Source organism: Balaenoptera physalus, assembly GCF_965194825.1.
Source record: "Balaenoptera physalus genome assembly, chromosome: 2".
Lineage (NCBI taxonomy): Eukaryota > Metazoa > Chordata > Mammalia > Artiodactyla > Balaenopteridae > Balaenoptera > Balaenoptera physalus.
In genome coordinates this window covers 136,222,826-136,243,632 of record NC_138883.1, presented here as the reverse complement: position 1 = coordinate 136,243,632, position 20,807 = coordinate 136,222,826, and the positions used below count along the sequence as shown (strand labels likewise).

At 37.6% G+C, this 20,807-nt stretch overlaps 1 protein-coding gene across 21 annotated transcripts in view; it reads left to right on the top strand.

Annotated features, from left to right (window-relative positions):
* Positions 1 to 20,807, top strand: part of CHD2 (chromodomain helicase DNA binding protein 2) — a 135,195-nt gene that overhangs the window by 61,579 nt on the left and 52,809 nt on the right. For all 21 annotated transcript variants that reach the window (XM_082449054.1, XM_082449056.1, XM_082449055.1 and 18 more), the window contains 5 exons: positions 700 to 890; positions 9,773 to 9,961; positions 15,942 to 16,104; positions 16,444 to 16,596; positions 19,095 to 19,166. In XM_082449054.1, coding sequence (XP_082305180.1) covers positions 700 to 890; positions 9,773 to 9,961; positions 15,942 to 16,104; positions 16,444 to 16,596; positions 19,095 to 19,166 — 768 coding nt within the window. The remainder of the gene's footprint in view (positions 1 to 699; positions 891 to 9,772; positions 9,962 to 15,941; positions 16,105 to 16,443; positions 16,597 to 19,094; positions 19,167 to 20,807) is intronic.

The window sequence follows — 20,807 nt, the reverse complement described above, 5'->3', positions numbered from 1 at the left end:
AGAACCTTACAGTTGAAGGGGACCTTGGGTCACCTAAGCCAATTGAATTAAATAGATGAAAGGGTATTGAGGCCAGTAACTTACTGGAGATTCTAGTCAGTCATTGGAAGCTGGTCTTGAGTGCCCTCTCAGGTATTCCCCATCTTATTGTTAAGCGTTTCTCCAGAACAGATGTTGTGTAAGGGTCTCTGTGAGGAGGACAGAAAAATGAAGCTCTTTAAATTATCTCCTTCCCACAGTTACTAAGAAATGTATGTGCCAGGTGATCCCACTGGTGATAATAAGCATAAAGAAGTTCAATTTGGTGGCTCTTGGTGTTTCTGTGCTTCAGGGTTGGGGTGGAGAATAGGCAGAGAAGAATCTTGATTAAGGAGAGGTTGCAAAATCATGTATTTTTTGTTTTTGTGTTGTTTTTGCCCAGCATACCAGTTTTTGTGTTTTCACTTTGAGGCATGCAGCAAAACCTGGCCTAAAAGACCCCCCTATAGCTTTTAGAGGATGACTTGCTCTTTTGAGTAGACACCAATCTGTCAACTAACAGAATAAACAGAAGAGTCCTGATATACTTTCAGTCAGTGAAGAATAAATGTTTCTATGTATACCTTTGTGATGGTATTTGTACAGAGATAATTAACACTTGAAAGTACTTTTGGGTTCCCTTCTGACCTGGTGGCTCGTTCTGTTTTGTTTTTACTTTAGACTGTGCTGGGCAGTATTAACTGGGCCTTTCTGGGAGTGGACGAAGCCCATCGGTTGAAGAATGATGACTCTTTATTGTATAAAACTCTGATTGATTTCAAGTCCAACCATAGGCTCCTGATTACGGGGACCCCTCTTCAGAATTCCCTCAAAGAGCTCTGGTCCTTGCTGCACTTTATTATGCCGGAGAAGTAAGCTCCTTCCTATGTGTTTCGAAAGATGCTAGAATGTCTGAAATGCCAATGCTCTTTAACTTTTTTTAGTAAACCTTAGGGAAAACAGGTGGCATGGTTTGGGGAAAGCAAAGCATTGAAGCAGCAACAAAAGTAGTAAAATGTTTCATAACAAATGATAGAAAGCTCAGAAATGAGTCTGTTAAGAAAGAAAGCATATTGTCTACCAAACATTTGAATCATTTAATGCTCTGGGGGAAATAATTGATAAATAGGAAACATCAGACCTTCTCCCTGTTGTTATAAGGTGATCAATATAATTGGAAAAAAGTATACAAGATACACAATCTGACAAGTATTAAAAAAATCTTAAATCTAAACTTTTGATAACAATAGCACTGGGTTTAGGTCTTATTAAAATCTAACTTAGTAAAGAATTGTGGAATGTCTTTACTGAAAAGATTTTTGTGGGAAAGATGGTATGCACATTTCATAAAACTTAAAATTATCCATTGGTGTTCGATGATACTTAAAATGAAATCTAAATTCTTTACCCTGATTTGGAATACCCTACTTAGTCTGACCCATCTCATACCACTTTCTCCATTACTAATTGTGCTCCAGCCATTCTGGCCATCCTTCTGTTCCTTTAACATGCCAAGCATTGCTATTCTTTTTGTCTGGAATGTTTTTTCTCCTCCTTATCTTCATATGGCCAGTCACTTATTAACATCTTTGCCTCAGCTTATATGACCACCTCCTTTTAGAGGTCTCCTCAGACCACTGAACCTCAAGTTCCTTATCAGACATGCTTATCATCCATACCCTGTTTTATTTTCTATATGGCACCTCTCTCTTTTTCATTTATTTCCTCATTCATACCATGTCATTAAATTATGCATTCATAAGTAGCAGAGATCTTATTTACTTTATTCATCCATGGTCCACATTGCCTAGAATAGTACCTGACATGCAGTAAACAGTTAAATTGAGAGTTGTCAAATTGACAGGTAAATGCTCCACAGTTTTTTTTTTTTTTTTTAATTTAGAAAAGACTTGAGTGCCTACTGTATGCCATAAACTGAACAAGGCATTTTGGATGGCCTAAGGAACAAAAGAGAAATGGTCCCTTTCCCCATGTGTTGTTACCTTTTTTTTTAAACAGCCTATTGGGATATAATTTACATACCATAAAATGTACCATTGTAAATATACAAATTAATATTTTTTTAGTAAATTTATAGAACTGTGCAACCATCACCATTATCTACTTTTAGAATATTTTCCTCACTGAAAAAAGTTCCCTCTCGTCTGTCTGTAGTTAATCTCTGCCTCAACTTCTAGCCATAGGTAATCACTAATCAGCTTTCATCTCTAGAGATTTACCTTTTCTAGAAATTTCATCTAAATTGAATCCTAATAGGTAGTCTTTTGTTTTTGGCTGCTTTTATTTAGCATAATAATTTTGAGATTCGCCCATGTTGTAGAGTTTATTAGGAGTTATTCTCTTATTATGGAGTGATATTCCATTGTATGCACATCCAGTCACCAGTTGATGGATGTTCGGATTGCTTCAGTTTTGGGTTATTTTGTCTTTGTGTGGACGTATGACTAGATCTATAGGAGTGAAATTGCCAGGTTGTTCAGAAAGTGTATATTTAACTTAAACTACCGGCTGTTTTCCAAAGAGACTGTACCATTTTATATTCTCAGCAGAAATGTTTGAATTTTCTAGTTTCTCTGTATCATCACCAATACTTGGTGTATTGTCAATCTTTTGGATTCTAGCTCCTCTGGTGGGTGTGTAGTGGTATCTCATTGTGTTCTGACTTGCATTTGTATAATGACTAATAACGTTGCATATCTTTTCCTGTGTTCATTAGCCATTTGTATATCTTTGGTGAAATACCTGTTCAAATCTTCTACCCATTTTTCAATTGGATTGTTTGCCTTATGAGTTGAAGAGGTTTTTAAATTTTTTTTTTAAGTAGTCTGTATTAAAGTGCTTTATATTAGACTCAGATCTTCTCTAAGTAAAGGCTGTAATACTTCATTTCTCCAATGCAGCTGGATGCCTTTTATCTTTTGCCTTATTGTACTGGCTAGAACCTCCACGTTGAGTAGAATTGGTGGGAGTAGGGTGTTACAGAATTTTTGTTAGGTACCCTTTATAAGGTTGAGGAAGTTTTCCTGTAATTCCTAGTGAGTGATGGATTGAGTGTTGGATTTTGTCATGTGCTGTTCTTCTTTTACCCATTGAGGTGACCATGTGGTTTTTGTTCTTTATTCTACCAATATGGTGTGTAACATTAGTTCCTTTTTAGATTAAGCCAACCTTTTATTCCTGGGATAAATCCGAGTTGGTCAGAATGTTTAAGATTTATTATGTTACTTCTTTTTAAAATATTTGATAGGATTCACCAGTGTTGCCTTGTGAGCTTTAGCTTCTGTTTGTGGGAAAATTTTTAATGACTATTTCTGTTTCAAGTTATAGGCCTGTTCAGGTTTTCTATTGCATCTTGACTTAGTTTTGTTAATTTGTGTCTTTCTGACAATTTGTTTATTTCATCTAAGTTGTCTAATTTGTTGGCATAAAGCTGTAGTATTTCCTCATAATCCTTTTAATTTTTGAAGGATCAATACTGATCTAAATAATTTTTTGATTATGGCAATTTTGTGTCTCGTCTCTTGGTCTTTTTTAGGTAAAGCTTTTAACAATTTTGGGGATGTTTTCAAAGACACCAGCTTTGGATGTTATTTTGGTTTTTTCTCTATTTTAGAATTTCGTTTATTTCTACTCTCATTTTTATTATTGCCTTCCTTTATTTTTCATTTAATTTTCTTGTTTTCTGTTTTCTTAAGATGGAAGCTTAGATTATTGATTTAAGTCTCTTCCTTTTCGCAATATAGGTACTTAAAGGTATAGGTTCCCCCCTATGTCCTGCTTTAGCTGCATCCCATAAATGTTGATATCTTGTGTTTTTGTTTTCATTCAGTTTCACCTATTTTTGAATATCTCTTTTGATTTTTTCTTTCATGCATGGTGGTTTTTTGTTTTTTGAGAAGTGTGTTATTTAATTTCCAAATATTTAATTATTTCCCAAATGATTTGTAGTTTACTTTTATCTTAGAGAACATGCTTTAAATGAATTGTTACTTGTTATATGGTCTAGTATGTTTTCTGTCTTGGAGAATATATTCCATGTGTACTTGAAAAGAATAATGTTTATTCTGCTTTTGTTGGGTAGAATTCTATGTGTCCATTAAGTCAACTTGGTTAATAGTCTTCCTTCTGTATCTTTGCTGACTTCATGTCTAGTTGTTCTATCAGTAATTGAGAGTGAAGTATTTTAATATTTAACTACAGTTGTTGAATGACCTACTTCTTTCAGTTCTGTCAGTTTGGGGGTTCTGTTGTTAGGTATGTGCACATTTGTATTTGTTACATATTCCTGATTTATTGACCTTTTTATCATTATAAAATGTCCCTCTTTGTCTTTAGTAATATTTCTTGTTCCTTAGGTCTATTTTGATTTTCTTATAGCTTCTCAGCTCTCTTCTGGTATCTGTTTGCATGGAATACTATTTTCCATTGTTTTACTTTGAACCTGTTTATTTGGGTCTAAAATGTGTCTCTTGTAGACAGCATACAGTTGGATCTTCCTTTTTTCTCTAGTTAGACAATCTCTGCCTTTTGGTTGGAGTATTTAGTTCATTCACATTTAATGTAATTATTGATATGGTTGGAGTTTTGTCTGCTATTTTGCTTTTTCCCTCTGTATGTCATATTTCTTTTTTGTTTGTTTCTTTTTTACTGCCTTCTTTTGTTTCAACAAGTAGTTTTTAGTTTGCCATTTAGATTCTTCTGTTGATTTTTTTAAGTTTTATTTTGTAGTGGTTGCTCTAAGGTTTTTAGTATATACATCTTATCACAATCTTCTTAAAATTAATACTGATTTAATTTTGGTAAAATATAGCAACTTTTCTGCATCATAGTTCCATTTTCACCTCCTTCCTTGTGTTGTAAGCCTAAGAATACAGTGATATAATTATTGCTTTATTCAGGCTTGTGTTTTAAGGAAATTAAGAAAAGGGAAAAATATATTTATACAATCTTTTACATTTACCCATTTTATGTTATCATTTCCAGTGATCTTCATTTCTTCCTGTGGATTCAAGTTGCCATCTGGTGTCACTTACTTTTAGCCTTAAGGGCTCCCTTTAGTATTTCTTGTAAGGCAGGCCTACTGACCACAAATTCTGTCTTCATTTGTCTGTGGCTGTTCTTTTTTCACCTTTTTTTTTTTTTTTTTTTTTTTTTTGCTGCATTGGGTCTTCGTTGCTGCGCGCGGGCTTTCTCTAGTTGGGGCGAGTGGGGGCTACTCTTTGTTGTGGTGCGTGGGCTTCTCATTGTAGTGGCTTCTCTTGTTGCGGAGCATGGGCTCTAGGGTGTCTGAGCTTCAGTAGTTGTGGCTTGCAGGCTCAGTAGTTGTGGCGCATGGGCTTAGTTGCTCTGAGGCACGTGGGATCTTCCTGGACCAGGGATCGAACCCATATCCCCTGCCTTGGAAGGCGGATTCTTAACCACTGTACCACCAGAGAAGTCCCTTCACCTTTATTTTTGAAGAATAGTTTAAGACTCTTCAGAAGATGGATAAAGAAACTTGACCACTCTGATTATACATATGCTTACTATAGCTGTTAGTAGAACAGGCCTAGACTGTTTCGTTTTTTGCAGGTATCCTCACTATAGTATGCTTCTGAGAGAGGAGGCCCCTCTGCACCCCTCCTTCCTATGCCTTCTCTTAGAACAGGGCTTCTCAACCTTAGCACTATTGATGTTTTGGGCTGGATACTTCTTTTTTACAGTGGGGGCTCTCCTTTGCATTATATGATGTTTAACAGCATACTTGTCCACTACCCACTACATGCCAAGAATGACTCAGTTGTGACAACCAAAAATGTCTCCCAGCATTGCCAAGTGTGCCCCAGAGGGGCAAAATTACCACCAGTTGAGAAGCACTACGTGAGCGGGTGCCTCAGGTCTCCCCACATTGCTCATTCTGTCATCCTCCACCCTCCGCACCCCGTCTCAGTGCTGATCTTTTGCCTGTCCTATTTGCTGCTCACCTGGATCCCCTGTTCCTTCCATACAGCTCTGTAAGTCAATAGTAGTCACCTTTCTGAGGAGGGAGGCAGTTGCCCCCTTCTCTTTTTAAACATTCTGTCCATTCTGTAATGAATACCCTGTCCGTCATGTATTAGCAGAAGCCCATGTTTTTATAAAGTGTGCTTTTCAAAGGTTATATGTGCTATAAAACAGAAAATGTATAAAAGTTTAGAGACAGTGGGGGTATCAATTATTAGTTATTAATCTTTGTTTTCTGAAATGGATAAGAGAATTTTCATATATATTACTCTATAGTTTTTATATTGTTTTCTTATATCTAATTTTTGATACACTATATATGTTTAGCCTCAGATTGTAATAAGAATATGCTGTCGTCGAGAGTTGATGAAAATGTGTCTCATATCACATGGTTAATAAGTGGGTGGACTGAGTTCAGTTTTTGGTCTTCTGTGACCGAGACCAATGTCCTTTAAACTTCAAATTCTAAGAGAAATAGTACATCCTTCGTAGCACCACTGAGATGAAGTAAAAGCATTCTACATAGTAGGGATCTTGAGGCACTGTGGGAACATATGTGCTTGATATTTAGAAAAAGAAATGTGATGCCTAGTTTCCTCCAGTGAATGATTAGCTAAGATTTGCCCTTCTGTACTTGGCTACTGAAGTGGATGGTAGGGACTTTGGCTCCTAAGTGGCCATAATTCATTTTTTGTTGCTGTTAAGCACCTGTGGCTTTCCACCCAGCATGGGCTACGTTTTGGAAAGAGAGGAACTTTGAATTACTTTTTCCATTAGAGATGATCATTCAGATAGTGTCTGCCAAAGTTTTCCATATGGCCAGTTGGATTACTTATTGAAGGATGGATTGGAGTTAGAGATGCACTGTGTGTGTGTGTGTGTGTAAGAGAGCCTTTTCTCTTTGCAAACTTTGTTTTTAAAACATTACTATTTTCAAACATTTTTAAAAAAACAGTATTTTTCACAAAGATGCGTGTATAAGAAGGAAACCCATTAGTTAAGGAGTGGAGATTTTCCTTTATTTCTGCCTGAGCTTACTCTGTGGATGACAAATCCTGTGAAGTATTTTCCCCACCCTTAGCGGTAGTTCCTGAGGTTCATTATGGCTCTATACAACCATTTGTTCTTTTTAAGGAAATGATCCACTGAAGAATTGTTATTGTACAGAAGAGAATTAGGTTTGCTCAGGTAACTTCTGGACTCTCCCCTATTCAACTGTGATAGGCCATTGTTCTCAACATCCAAAAGTTAGTCATCTTTTTAACCAACTAAAATGCCGTTTCCTTTGTGCAGAGTCAGTCCGAGCACCTTTCCTGCATGGCGGCTCTGGCCAGGAGCCTACCCTTACTGTATGTTATTACTACCCTTATTATAGGTATATATCAGTGAGCCACTTTGTTTTGTATGTGGTATTTTGCAAAGCATCGAGCTTGGTATTAAAGATAGAGCTATGACTACATCAAAGAGTTCAGCTTATAAAGATAATCATGTGCAAACATGTACTTCATGCCCACCCTACAAAATAACTCAGTTTGATAGAGTATTTTCAGAGATCTTACCTCTTAGTGTTGAAATCTTTTTTTACTTTTGCTTCTGCTGTCTAGGCCAGTCTGTGAATTTTTTTGCACTTTTCCTTTCACATATTTATCTCACGACTCTAGTGTACCATTCTCACTGCTTTGATTTAATTTTCTTCTTTGTTATTCCTCAGTAGAGTGAGCTTCTGTTTTTTTAAAATCCCAAGGTCTGGAAAATTTAAATAATCAAAATTGTTTCTACTTTGGTGAGAGACATGTTAAATACAGAAGTTGATTAACAGGGAAATAACTAAAATAATGACTCTCTAGGCTGTGGTGTGGTATCATTATATCATTATAAGTTCACCACGATGACCATATACCTTTTATATATGTGGTGTTATAAATTGACGGTTGTCTATTGCAGGAAACAGCAAACTTTTTCTTAAAGGACTTGGTAGTAAACGTTTTCAACTTGTAGGCATTATGGTCTCTGTCACAGCTACTCATCTGCTGTATAGACAGAAAGCAGCCACAGGTAGTTCATAAACAATTCAATGTGTATATAAAGAAATAGTATCTCATATTAACTCCTTTAACGTAGTAAGAGTACACACTAGGTGGGTGAAAATATTTGTTCCCTAAAACGTAGGGGAAGTAAGTCTTGTAAAAAAAAAGTTTATTAGTTAAGTTTTTAGACTAGTAAAGTTTTAATTAATTATAATATGTGTTACATAAATTAAAACATTCTCTTGAAATTATCTCCCAGTTCTTCAAAAAATGGCCTGATGTATAGTGATGGTCCCTCATTTCCAGTTGCCTCATACATTTTGTGTGTGAGATGGTATTGAGATAGCTTAGTTTACATTGTTCCTTTTAATCCTCTTATCAGTTTTAACTCCTCATTTTATTTTATGTTCTTAGAGTATCTTCATAGCAGTGTGGCAAAATACAGTTTACTCTAGTTTTGTTGAGCTAGAAGCATTAATTATGTTTTTAGATCTCTACCCCAAAAGATCGTTTTGTCTGCTTCTCCGAACACGGTTGTTTCAGGCATTACCAGCTGTCACTAGGGCTGATACTGATGCTCCTAGTGCCTGATGAAATGCTTGGCCGTTCATGAGTTCAGAAATGACAATGGCAGCAGACTCTGTTGACATCCTTGTGCCCGGTGACAGTGCTGGCATTTGCTGTCTTTGACTTTCTATCTTATCAGAGAGCGTATTACATAGCTCTTGGTCATGTCGAGTCACTGAGTTTATTATTCTGGGACTTCACTGGCCTCAGCAGAGCTGGACCTCCTGGTGTCAGAAAGCAGACCATGGGGCAGCGCCTCACCCACTGAGCTTCAGTCTGCACACAAAACCAAGCAACTTCTTCCAAGTGCTTTGTTGGCTTTCTAGTAGCAAGTCAGAGCATATTTTCCTAAGCCTCATGAAATAAATTTCTTTCAGTTTTTATTTTTGAAAGAAATTTGATCATAATGTCCCATACTGGATTTCTGCCACAAATCCTTTAGTGAACCAAAGATGGTTAAGATTTAAACAGGAGAAACAAAATTTATCTGTAGAGTTCAGGCAAAATTATTACGGGTGATAACATTTTAAAATTCATTAATAAATTTTGTGTCCCCAAGTTCTGTTAGCATTAAGTTTGTATCACGTATATTGCTCTTCTTGTCTGGAGGCTGTCACTTGTTTACTGTCATTATAATCCATTAACTTTTTAATCTATGAGCAGTGAGGATTACTGATGGAAACTGTATAACTTTTACCTCTGACTAGTGATAGCTGTAATATCACCACTAATTATTCTTTGACCTCTGAATTTTGTTTTCCCAGTAAATTGCAGCTTATTAAAAGACACCTTATGATTAATTTTTCTGCCTAACATTTTATCACAGTAACTTATTATGTCACTTACATACTAATTGCATGATTTACTGAAATATTTTGTGAACTCTAGATCCAGTCTCAGAATTGGAAACCTGCTGTTGTTATCCAGTGTAGACTGATGGAATTGATTCAGTTGGTTTTCCCTTGCCTTTTTGTTTTCCCCTCTCTTGTATTCAAGAGCTAGTGACTGATAAAATTTATTTTTCCTTATAGGGAAGACACATTTTTTTTTAACAGATTTTTTTTTTCCTATTTGGTTCCTTAAAAAAGAAATTTTAGTTGGAAAAATGCTTTTTTCCTTCTTTGTAATTAAGTAACACTATACTGTGTCATCTCTAGGTTTGAGTTCTGGGAAGATTTTGAGGAAGACCATGGGAAAGGGAGAGAGAATGGCTATCAGAGTCTTCATAAGGTGCTAGAGCCTTTCCTTCTCCGGAGAGTGAAAAAAGATGTGGAGAAATCCCTTCCTGCCAAAGTGGAACAGATTCTCAGGGTGGAGATGTCAGCCCTTCAGAAACAGTATTACAAGTAAGTTATTGGCTGGGTTAAGCCTGAATGGGATTAAGATCAGTACCGGGGGCTTCCCTGGTGGCGCAGTGGTTAAAAATCTGCCTGCCAATGCAGGGAACCATGGGTTCAAGCCCTGGTCTGGGAAGATCCCACATGCCACGGAGCAACTAAGCCCGTGCGCTACAACTACTGAGCCTGTGCTCTAGAGCCCGCGTGCCACAACTACTGAAGCCCGCACGCCTAGAGCCTGTGCTCCGCAGCAAGAGAAGCCACTGCAATGAGAAGCCCGCGCACTGCAACGATGAGTAGCCCCCGCTCGCCGCAACTAGAGAAAGCCTGCGCACAGCAACAAAGACCCAGTGCAGCCAAAAATAAATAATAATAAATTAATTAATTAATTAAAAAAAAAAGATCAGTACCAGGAAGCCATGAGATATATAACTGACAAATAAACTGCCTTTTCCAGTGAAGCCTCAAGACAGATTTAAGTAGCAATTTATTTATGGTCAGAAAGAGGAAGATTTACTGTTCTTTCTTTTTTAGGTGAGAATTTGCACAGTATTTTTCATTATCTAAGTGGTCTGAAATATATGTTCTTAGTGCTTATCCCCCTACTAATAAACAGGCATGTTTTATTCATTCATATATTTCTTCTCTGCCATTCATTCAGTCATTTGCTTCAAGTTCTGCAGCATGCCAGGCATTCTGCTAGATACTGGAAATATGAAGGTGAATGGAATGCGTTCCTGCCAGAAGCCTCTTGTCTAGTAGAGAAGACAGACTAGAGACAAATAATACAAAGTGTTGTTTATAACTGAGGCATATGCAGGGGAGTGTGGAAGTTCAGAAGGAAAAGCACTCACCTCTGTACCAACGGTGAAGACTCTTTTCTTCTAGCACTCCAAGTGGCATGGGCAGGTTATGGACTTGGTCTAGGTTATAGTATGTTAAAGGTAAAATGGTGGGTTTGGGACAGAGGGTGGTATATAAGGTACTTGTCATGGGCTTTCAGTTTTGGTGATTTAAAGTTGGATCTGGAATGACTGGAAATAATTGTATTGCCATGAAAATTACAGTCTTTTAAAGTTAGAGGTCTGGTAATCTTTCTAATGATATTCCTTGCTTGTTTTTTTTTTTTAACATCATTACTGGAGTATAATTGCTTTATAATGTTGTGTTAGTTGCTGCTGTATAACAAAGTGAGTCAGCTGTATGTATACATATATCCCCATATCCCCTCCCTCTTGTGTCTGCTTTCCACCCTCCCTATCCCAGCCCTCTAGGTGAACACAAAGCACTGAGCTGATCTCCCTGTGTTATGCGGCTGCTTCCCACTAGCTATCTGTTTTACATTTGGTAGTGTATATATGTCCATGCCACTCTCTCACTTCGTCCCAACTTACCCTTCCCCCTTCCCGTGTCCTCAAGTCCGTTCTCTCTGTCTGCATCTTTAGTCCTGTCCTGCCCCTAGGTTCTTCAGAATCACCCCCGCCCCCTTTCTTTTTAGATTCCATATATATGTGTTAGCATACGATATTTGTTTTTCTCTTTCTGACTTAACTTCACTTTGTATGACAGTCTCTAGGTCCATCCACCTCACTACAAATAACTCAATTTCGTTTCTTTTTATGGCTGAGTAATATTCGATTGTATATATGTGCCACATCTTCTTTATCCATTCCTCTGTCGATGGGCACTTAGGTTGCTTCCATGTCCTGGCTGTTGTAAGTAGAGCTGCAATGAACATTGTGGTACATGACTCTTTTTGAATTATGGTTTTCTCAGGGTATATGCCCAGTAGTGGGATTGCTGGGTCGTATGGTAGTTCTATTTTTAGTTTTTTAAGGAAGCTCCATACTGTTCTCCGTAGTGGCTGTATCAATTTACTCCCTGCTTGTTCTTAATTAATACAACCGAATAAAAACAAGAATTTAATTTTCAGAAATTACTATCTGACTTTTTTGCCTAACACTGCCTTGATTTTTAAAAATCTTTTTATTATGGGAAATCTCAAATACATACAAAAATAGAATGATGTGTACCCATAATCCAGCTTTTATATTTCTTGAGTCCTGGCCAGTCTTAGTTCATCTGTATCTTCTTTTGCATCCCCATTTCCACCCCCAGGTCATACGAAACATATTCCAGGTCCAAATCATAAGTGTTTCTATATATCTCTAAAAGATAAGGACTCTTAAGAGTTAAGCAAAAAACCCCCAAAACCCCACAAGCTCATGGAACAGATTGGTGGTTGCCAGAGGCAGGGGTTGAGGATGGTGAGAGAAATGGGTGAAGGGAGTCAAAAGGCTGCAGACTTAAGCTATGAAATATATGTCATGGGGATGAAATGTGCAGCATGGTGACAATAATTAATAACTTCTGAATTGCATTTTGAAATTTGCAAGAGAGTAGATCATAAAATTCCTGATCACAAGGGAAAAAAACTTGTAGCTATTTATGGTGATGGATGGTAACTAGACATTGCGGTGATCATTCTGCATTGTATACAAATATCTCATTATCATGTTTTATGCATCTGAAACGAATATGATGTTATATGTCTATACCTCAATTAAAAAAAAGTTAAGCATAATTTCAATACTATTTTTATTATGCCTAAAAAAAACCCCCAGTAATTCCTTACTATTTTTATAATATACAGTGAGTGTTTACATTTTCCTGGTTGTCCTAGACACACACACACACACACACACACACACACACACACACACATTTTGCTTGTTTGCATTGGGATCTAAGTAAGCTCCATACATTATGATTGGTTGACATATCTCTTAAGTTTATTTTAAGTCATTTTCCCCTCCGTCCTTGTAAATTTTTGAGTGAAGAAACTGAGTCTGTGTTCCATAGGTTTTTTTCACAGCCTGGATTTTGCTGATTCCAGCTCCATGGCATCATTTAGTATTTTCCTGAGAACACATTGTTTCCTTTACATTCACAGATAGGTGTAGAAGGTTGGTTAGACCCAGATTCAGTGTGAATATTTCACAGAATGCAATCTATCATAGGAGGTTGTCTTTTTGTGATATTAGCAAATGTTGATGAGCATTGCCTAGATCATTAATTCATTAGGGATTACAAAGTGGTAATATTCAACTTTTGTTACTCCTTTGTTTATTAGCTGGAATACTTCTGTAAAAAGAAACTTCCCCACATCAATGAGGAACAGTTCATATAGGAAAGACAGAATAAATGCATGGTTCTTTCTGATTTTCGAATTTAAAATTTTTTATTTATTTACTGTTTTTTAAAATTGAAATACAGTTGTCCCTTGGTAACTACAGGGGTTTGGTTCCAGGGATCCCCCCCGCCCCCCGCTCGGATACCAAAATCTATGGATCCTTAAGTTCCTTACATAAAATAGCAAAGTATAGTTGGCTCTCCGTATTTGCAGATGTGGAACCTGTGGATGCGGATGACTGACTGTACATTTGACATATAATGTTGTACAGTTTAAGGTGTGTAGCGTGTTAATCTAATGCATTTATATATTGTAATCTGATGGCCATTGTAGTGATAATTAGCACCTCTATCACATTACATGATGATCCTTTCTTTTTAGTGGTTAGGATTGTTAAATCTAGTCTCTTAGCAAGGTTGATGATTATAATACACTGTTGTTGTCTATATTTACTATACTGTGCATTAGATCTCTAGGGATTATTTACTACCCATTCCAGGTTTGTACCCTTAAACAACATCTGTCCTAGCCCCCACTCCCCACCCCCTGGTAACCACTATTTTACTTTCTGTTGTTACAAGTTTGGCTTTTTTAGATTCCACATATACATGATATCATACGTTACTTGTCTATCTCTGTCTGACTTATCTACTCAACATGATGTGTTCAAGGTTCATCCATGTTGAATTTTTGACGTTTTCAAAAGAAAAAATGGATTATCTATCTTCCTTCAAAGATTTGACCAATGAGACTTATTGGTATGATTATTTTTGTATGATTATTGACTCATCAATAAACATATTTGTGTTTTATTCTGTTGCAGTTATTATCTATACTCATGGCCTAATGGTCCCAGTTTTAGCCAGTGGGAGCTTGTTCAAGTTCTTTTGACAAAATCCAAGTTGTAGTTGATAACTTCTTTGCTTTCTGGAATGATAAAATGCTCAGATTCGTCTCGTCCATTTCCTGCCCCAGAACTAGAGTCAGCCAAAAAGCTTCACGTACTGTTTCATTGGAAAATGGTATTTGGAGGCCATAAACGGCACTGGGGGTGCTCTTTGCAACTGCAGTGGACCTTAGTCACTGGTCTTTAAAGTGGACAGGTTTAGGAAATTTGTTTGTTTTTAAAGATAAAAATACATCATGAGTTTTGTCCAGTTAAATAGTACGACAGAAATTTTATTTGACCTTAATGAACTTATACCCATACCAAAAATTCGACTTCTCAAGTGCACCAGCCTAATTCACACTACGCACACAGTCTTAAAGTAATGGTGCCAGGATTACCACTAGCAAGATGAAGAACAAAAACAGGTTCAGGTTTTTTAAAATAGTATTTTTTTGTTTGTTTTTAAAGGTATATCCCACTAGAAATGGGTAAGAGGCTTAAAGCACTTGAGATAGTTTTCCTTCTCTTTGGTTAGGTACTGACTGGATACAATAGTTTATTTACTTCATTTTAGTGTGTTTTTTTTTTTTTTTTTTTTTTTTTAGGGATTGCTTTGTTTAATTTTGTTCATGATTATTTATAATATTTATAGAGTTCCGAAGGCAAAGCTGCCATGCCTGGCATGTTCAGAGATATCTGGCTTCTATCCTTGTCTCCTCCATTCTAGTCCCTCTTTTCCTTAGGTAATAATTACTTTTATATTTAAACATCTTAATGTTTATCTTTCCTTTATTTTTTAATTTTTAAAATATAAGCAGATACATGTTCACTTTTTTATTGCCTCCTTCTTATGCAAGTGGTAGCATACTGTATGCATTTTTCCGTACCTTACTTTTTTCACTTAGTGATGGGAATCGGCTGTGCTGGAGGGCACGCCATAGTAGTTTATAGAGACAGTCCTTTCTTTTTTCAACTGCATAGTGGATCTGTAGCATAGTTTATTCAACTAGTCTCCTAGTGATGGACATTTGGATAGTTTCAAATGCTTTCCTTTTATAAATAGTGCTACAGTGAGAATCCTTGAGAATTGCTCTTTGAGATGGATTCCTAAAAGTGTGATTGCTAAAAGCGTAAAGAAATTTCACTACTCAGAAAAAAAGCAGTCCTAATATTTTCAAACTGGGATATAAAACATACTCGTTATGAACACTGTATTATGTAAAATACCCTTTTACAACAGTTTAAATGGGTATGTAGCTTCTATCTTTTTTTTTTTTTTTAAACATTTATTTATGTATTTATTTGGCTTAGTTGCAGCATGAGGGATCTTTTAGTTGCGGCATGTGGGATCTTTTAGATGTGGCACGCAGGCTCTTAGTTGAGGCATGAAAGATCTAGTTCCCTCACCAGGGATGGAACCCAGCCCGCCTGCATTGGGAGCGTGGAGTCTTAACCGCTGGACCACCAGGGAAGTCCCTGTAGCTTCTATCTTTGGTATATCTCATTTATTTAACTGATTTTCTAATTTGAGCCAGCTTAACTTCCACGTTTATACTACAATAAAGACTGCTTCAGTGACAGTCATTGTTTATATAAAATACATATATGTAATATATGTTCTATGAATATATATATTTTGTTGCTGTTATTTTCTTTTAATATTCCTGTGTTCAGCCAGGTTGAAATAGCCAATAGAATGATTAATGGTCTGAATCTGACTGGAGATGTGTGAGGGTGCCTGGTTAGGTGGCAGGAGATATAAAATAAAGCATCCCTCCCTGCCTTTTTAACTCCCCCCGCCGCCTCCCACCGTGCCTCAGTAACACTATTTCCTTTTATAATCTGCTGGTATCCCCAACTCTCTCTTTCTTTGAATCTAATAATATCATTATTATCTTAATTTGCAGATGGATTCTGACTAGGAATTACAAGGCTCTTGCCAAAGGAACAAGAGGCAGCACATCTGGCTTCCTTAATATTGTGATGGAACTGAAAAAGTGCTGCAACCACTGTTATCTCATTAAACCTCCCGAAGAAAATGAAAGGGAAAATGGACAGGAGATTCTTCTGGTGTGTACTTACCTTGTTTGTAATTACTTTCTTAAAGGCACTTTAGTTTCTATAGATGCTTTTTATCAAAACGCTCCTTTTCCTCCTTGATAACTTCAAGGAGCATCAAAAGAAGCTTTAAAAACAGGTGAGAGAAGTCAAATAGCTAGGAAAAATCTGGAAAGTATATTGTCACAGATACTAGGTAAAGAGCATTTTAGGAATTGCTTGTCAGCTAGATTGCAGAAAGCTTCCAAAAGCTTAAGGATGATTTTAAAAATATGAACTCTTACTAGAGAGGAAGGGCAGATTGAAGTATGCTTTTGAACATGATGATTAGAATGTCTTTTTAATCTTCAGTCCTTGATCAGGAGCAGTGGCAAGCTGATTCTGTTAGATAAACTGTTGACAAGACTTCGAGAAAGAGGGAACAGAGTCCTTATCTTCTCTCAGATGGTGAGAATGTTGGATATCCTGGCTGAGTACCTGACTATTAAGCACTATCCTTTCCAGGTGAGGATGCTTGGTACTTGGGGTCTCTCCCTTCCTCCTCTCCTCCCTCCCTCCCTCGAGGTTGTATGCTTTGCTTGCTAAATTGTCCTAAAGGAGAAAACAAGAGTTTTCTTGTTTGAAACAGATTGAGATTAAGGTTCCAGGCGGGTCTTAATTTTTACTTCCATGCCTTTAGGCTACCCGGTAATGAACAAGATCGTGGGAAGATTATTCTTGTTTGGTGGGTGAGGGATGGGGATTAGAGAAAGGAAAATTGGGCAAGAGAAGTGTTGTTAAATGGTATCTTACATCTCTAAGCCTGCGGTAAAAGTAGCGAGGAAGGAAGTGTGAACCTGATGACAGAAGCCCAAATCCTAAGAAAGAAAGAAAAAAGAGAGGTGACAGTGTTTTATATTTCACCCCAAAGGAAGTTGACCCTGGCTGTGAGGCTGGGCAACTCAGGAGAACAGTATACTTGAAACCTTGCTCGTCCCTGAATATACTTTGCAGAATTATAATTTTGGGTTTTTGTCTTCATTCATTAATCTCTTGTAAGATGAGGAGAAAAATAAGGGGGAAAAAGAGTTTCTTCAGCATAATAATATTTTTCTATGTGTTAGACAATGGGAAACTTATCTCTGATTTATTTATAGACGTGTGCAGTTTACCTTGACTTTTGGCCTAATATTTTTATAATGCCTTGATTTTTTTTAAAATTAATTAATTTTATTTTTGTCTGTGTTGAGTCTTTGTTGCTGCACGAGGGCTTTCTCTAGTTGCGGCGAGCGGGGGCTACTCTTCGTTGCGGTGCGTAGGCCTCTCATTGCAGTGGCTTCTCTTGTTGCGGAGCACAGGCTCTAGGTGCACAGGTTTCAGTAGTTGTGGCACATGGGCTCAGTAGTTGTGGCCTGCGGGCTCTAGAGTGCAGGCTCAGTAGTTGTGGCGCATGGGCTTAGTTGCTCTGCAGCATGTGGAATCTTCCCGGACCAGGGCTTGAACCTGTGTCCCCTGCGTTGGCAGGTGGATTCTTAACCACTGTGCCACCAGGGAAGTCCTGCCTTGCATTAAATAAATTTTTTCTTTAATTTTGGATGGACTCATGCAGTTATTGCTGATACTGAAGATACTTGAAGGCAGTGATTCTCTCTAAGAAGGCCAAGCTTTAAAACTCAGTAACAGGTTTTCTTTCAGCATACCCTGAAAGGCATTGTTATATCCATAATACCTTGTGTGGTCTTTCAGCAGTTGTCTTAGAATATAGTTAAATACCGCGGTTGTTATCAAAAATAACACAGTACAGAGAGTCAGTGATCTCTCAGTACATCTGACCCCTGGGAGCTTTCAGGTCTAGGTCATCATTTGGTATCAAGTAAAATAAGAATACGTTACTTTTCTCTCTAAGGAATGAGTAGTCTGGTGTCCACTCAGGTTATCATGCCTAATGTCTTCTCTTAGAATACTGAAAAGAGGGCATTTGGGTTTTCTCATTTCAAATACTGGTTGTGAACCTGCCATTTAAACTTATCTTTGGGTCCAGGCTCTCAGTAGAGTTGGTAGTCAGAAAGAAGAAAGGGGGTTCCCATGTGTGATTCTGTCTGTGATCAGGTGGCTCTGGGTTTGGTGGACAGAGCGCTGAGCTGTAGGTCCTTCCACAGACTCCGCTCCTCCCCTGTCACTGGTCAGCTGACAACATCTGCCTGGTCAGTTTTGCCTTTGGTAAAATGAGGTAGTTTATCTCAAGTGGTGATTAAGGGGAAGTAATGTGAAAATGATTTTAAAGAGTGAGAAATGCTTTATATACAGCATACAAGTAGTAATTCTTCAGTATTTACATATTATATGGTTTCTCTATGGTGACATTGTTTTGGACCTAGAATTGATATATAGTCTCATGTAAGAATTGTATGTGCTAGTAAATGCCAGAGGCTCTCTTGAAGATACATTTTGGCTGTTTGAACACTTTGCTCTGATTTTAGAGTGTAATTTTCAGAAAAGCTGGGATATATGACTCACTTAATTTTAACATTTTCAATATTATGGGAAAATGTTTTCCTAACAAAATTATGTAAATGATTTTTTGGTTTATGGAGCACTTAATAACAGGGCAACTTTTAGCCATGTAGCTAAGGAGCACCATTTTTTGCAGGAGCTAATTATGAGGTGACCAGTGGTACTATTTCCTAATCTCTTTGGTACCCACAGATGTAGAAGCAGACAAAGCCTCTAAGCACAGCTTGGGTTGCCACCTTTCTCCTTATGTCCTGGTGGCCATTCTGATCCTTGGATAAGCCTAGATGGCCCTTAGAATCAGAAGCTTCTGACCTTGAGTTTGTAACCGGAGAGCTTGGGGCAAGTCGGGTGTGCTGCTGAAGCACAGCCCCTGGACAGCACTTTGCCAGTGTGTTCCGGTTATTTTTACTCAGTGGGTGTTGGAGTGATGAAGGTTACAAGTCTGGTGTTCTATTTTGAGTGTAGCTGATCTTCCTACCTTATGATTTTCATGTGGTTTATTTTTACAGCGTCTGGATGGTTCCATCAAGGGAGAAATCCGAAAACAGGCACTGGACCACTTCAATGCAGATGGGTCTGAGGTATACCATGCATGGCTTTGTTATTTGGGCAGCTTGGGCTCTGTATCAAGGGGAAAGCCTTTCTAGCTTAATGTATTCTGTTTCAGAAACATTTCACAGTACAACTCTCCTACCTCATAAGGGAAGGAGAAATCACTAAAGATGCCTCTTAATTTTGTTGTTTGTCAATCCAGAAAAGCATATGCATGCTTATCTCCCCTGGTCTGGATTAATGACAGAGTAGTTCCGGTATCAACTGAGGGTTCTCTGGCGGCTTTCAGATGCCAAATTTCTGGGCCTAGAAGAACCACAAGGCAAGGGTTGGGGAGGGCTGGCTGGTAGGATTAATTTTGACATGTATGTTACATCAGAAGGTTCTGATCTATACTTTTTTTGGTGACTTGAGTCTTGAAAAGTATGTTTGCTGTGTCTCAGATTTGTTGGACCCCGGTAGGATGTGGCTTAATTCCCTTGCTTGGGCTAATAGCAACATTGGTTAATCTGTTAAGTATGCAACTTGATTTTGGCATTATAAAGTATTTTGTTTTTAAGGTACATGTGGAAGAGCACTTAGGACAAGTTAGAAACTGTGGTAACCTTGTAATTTGTGCATATCAAACTATTAAATACCATGGGATGTGAGGGAAGAGGGGAAAAGAAGTTTAGTGTAAGTAAGGCTATAGTGGTGTGAGGAGTTAAGAAAGCCACGGTGAGGGCCAGAGGTAGAACTAAAAGTGTTTTGGAGAGAACATTAGAACTTCTGAAGTCTGGGCCACTATTCTTTATAGATAGACCAGGCTTAAACTTTCTGCTTTCTCAAGAGCTTTGAACACTCTTAATGTCTGTCTGTCACTCCAGAATGGTATGACTCCTGCGCCTTGAATAGCACATAAGCCTAGTTAGACTGTGGTATTCTGACTATTTCTCCAGCCTAAAATTTTAGTTCTCCTTGAGGAATTTTGGGCACTAATCTCTTCAGAACCAAGGCTCTGAATGGTGAAGGAGAAGAGAAATGTAATTACTAAAAACATTGATTACCATCTAATTCCCATCCTCCTCTCTCTCCTCCCTATTTCCTCAACTGTAAAAGCACCATGATGCCCTACTTCATAACCCTGCTGTGACGACTAAGTGCAATACTCCACACATAGCACTGAGCGCAGGGCCTGGTTCATAGCAGGCACCCCATCAGTGTTACCTGTTTCTCTTCTTCAGTATTTGTTGAGATTGGTTTTGTGGTCCCTACTGTTAGTTTAAAACACAGTGTGAGTTGAATGTTTCATATCGCCCTTTCTCAAAAAAAAGCTAAAGTGGCTTTCTTTGTAGTTCTCTGTTGATTCCCCTGTCCGATGGCTAGATATAGAATAGAGATTCTTTACCATTTTCTGCAACTCTGAGTCTTTTTTAAATTAATTTTAAAAATTACTTTATTACTGGGGGAAAGTATTATAAACACATTTAGAAATTTTGGAAGATGGTGAAGAGTACAAAGAAGAAATACTGTACAAAGAAGAAAACTTCCATCCCAGAGAAAGCTTGCTATTCACATGATTTGGGTGCATTTCCATTCATCCTGGAAGAAACCCTTTGTTTCTTTCTATGTTTGCCCAATTGGGATCATGCTGCATATAGTTTTGTGCTTGCCCTTCATTCAAAATTCTA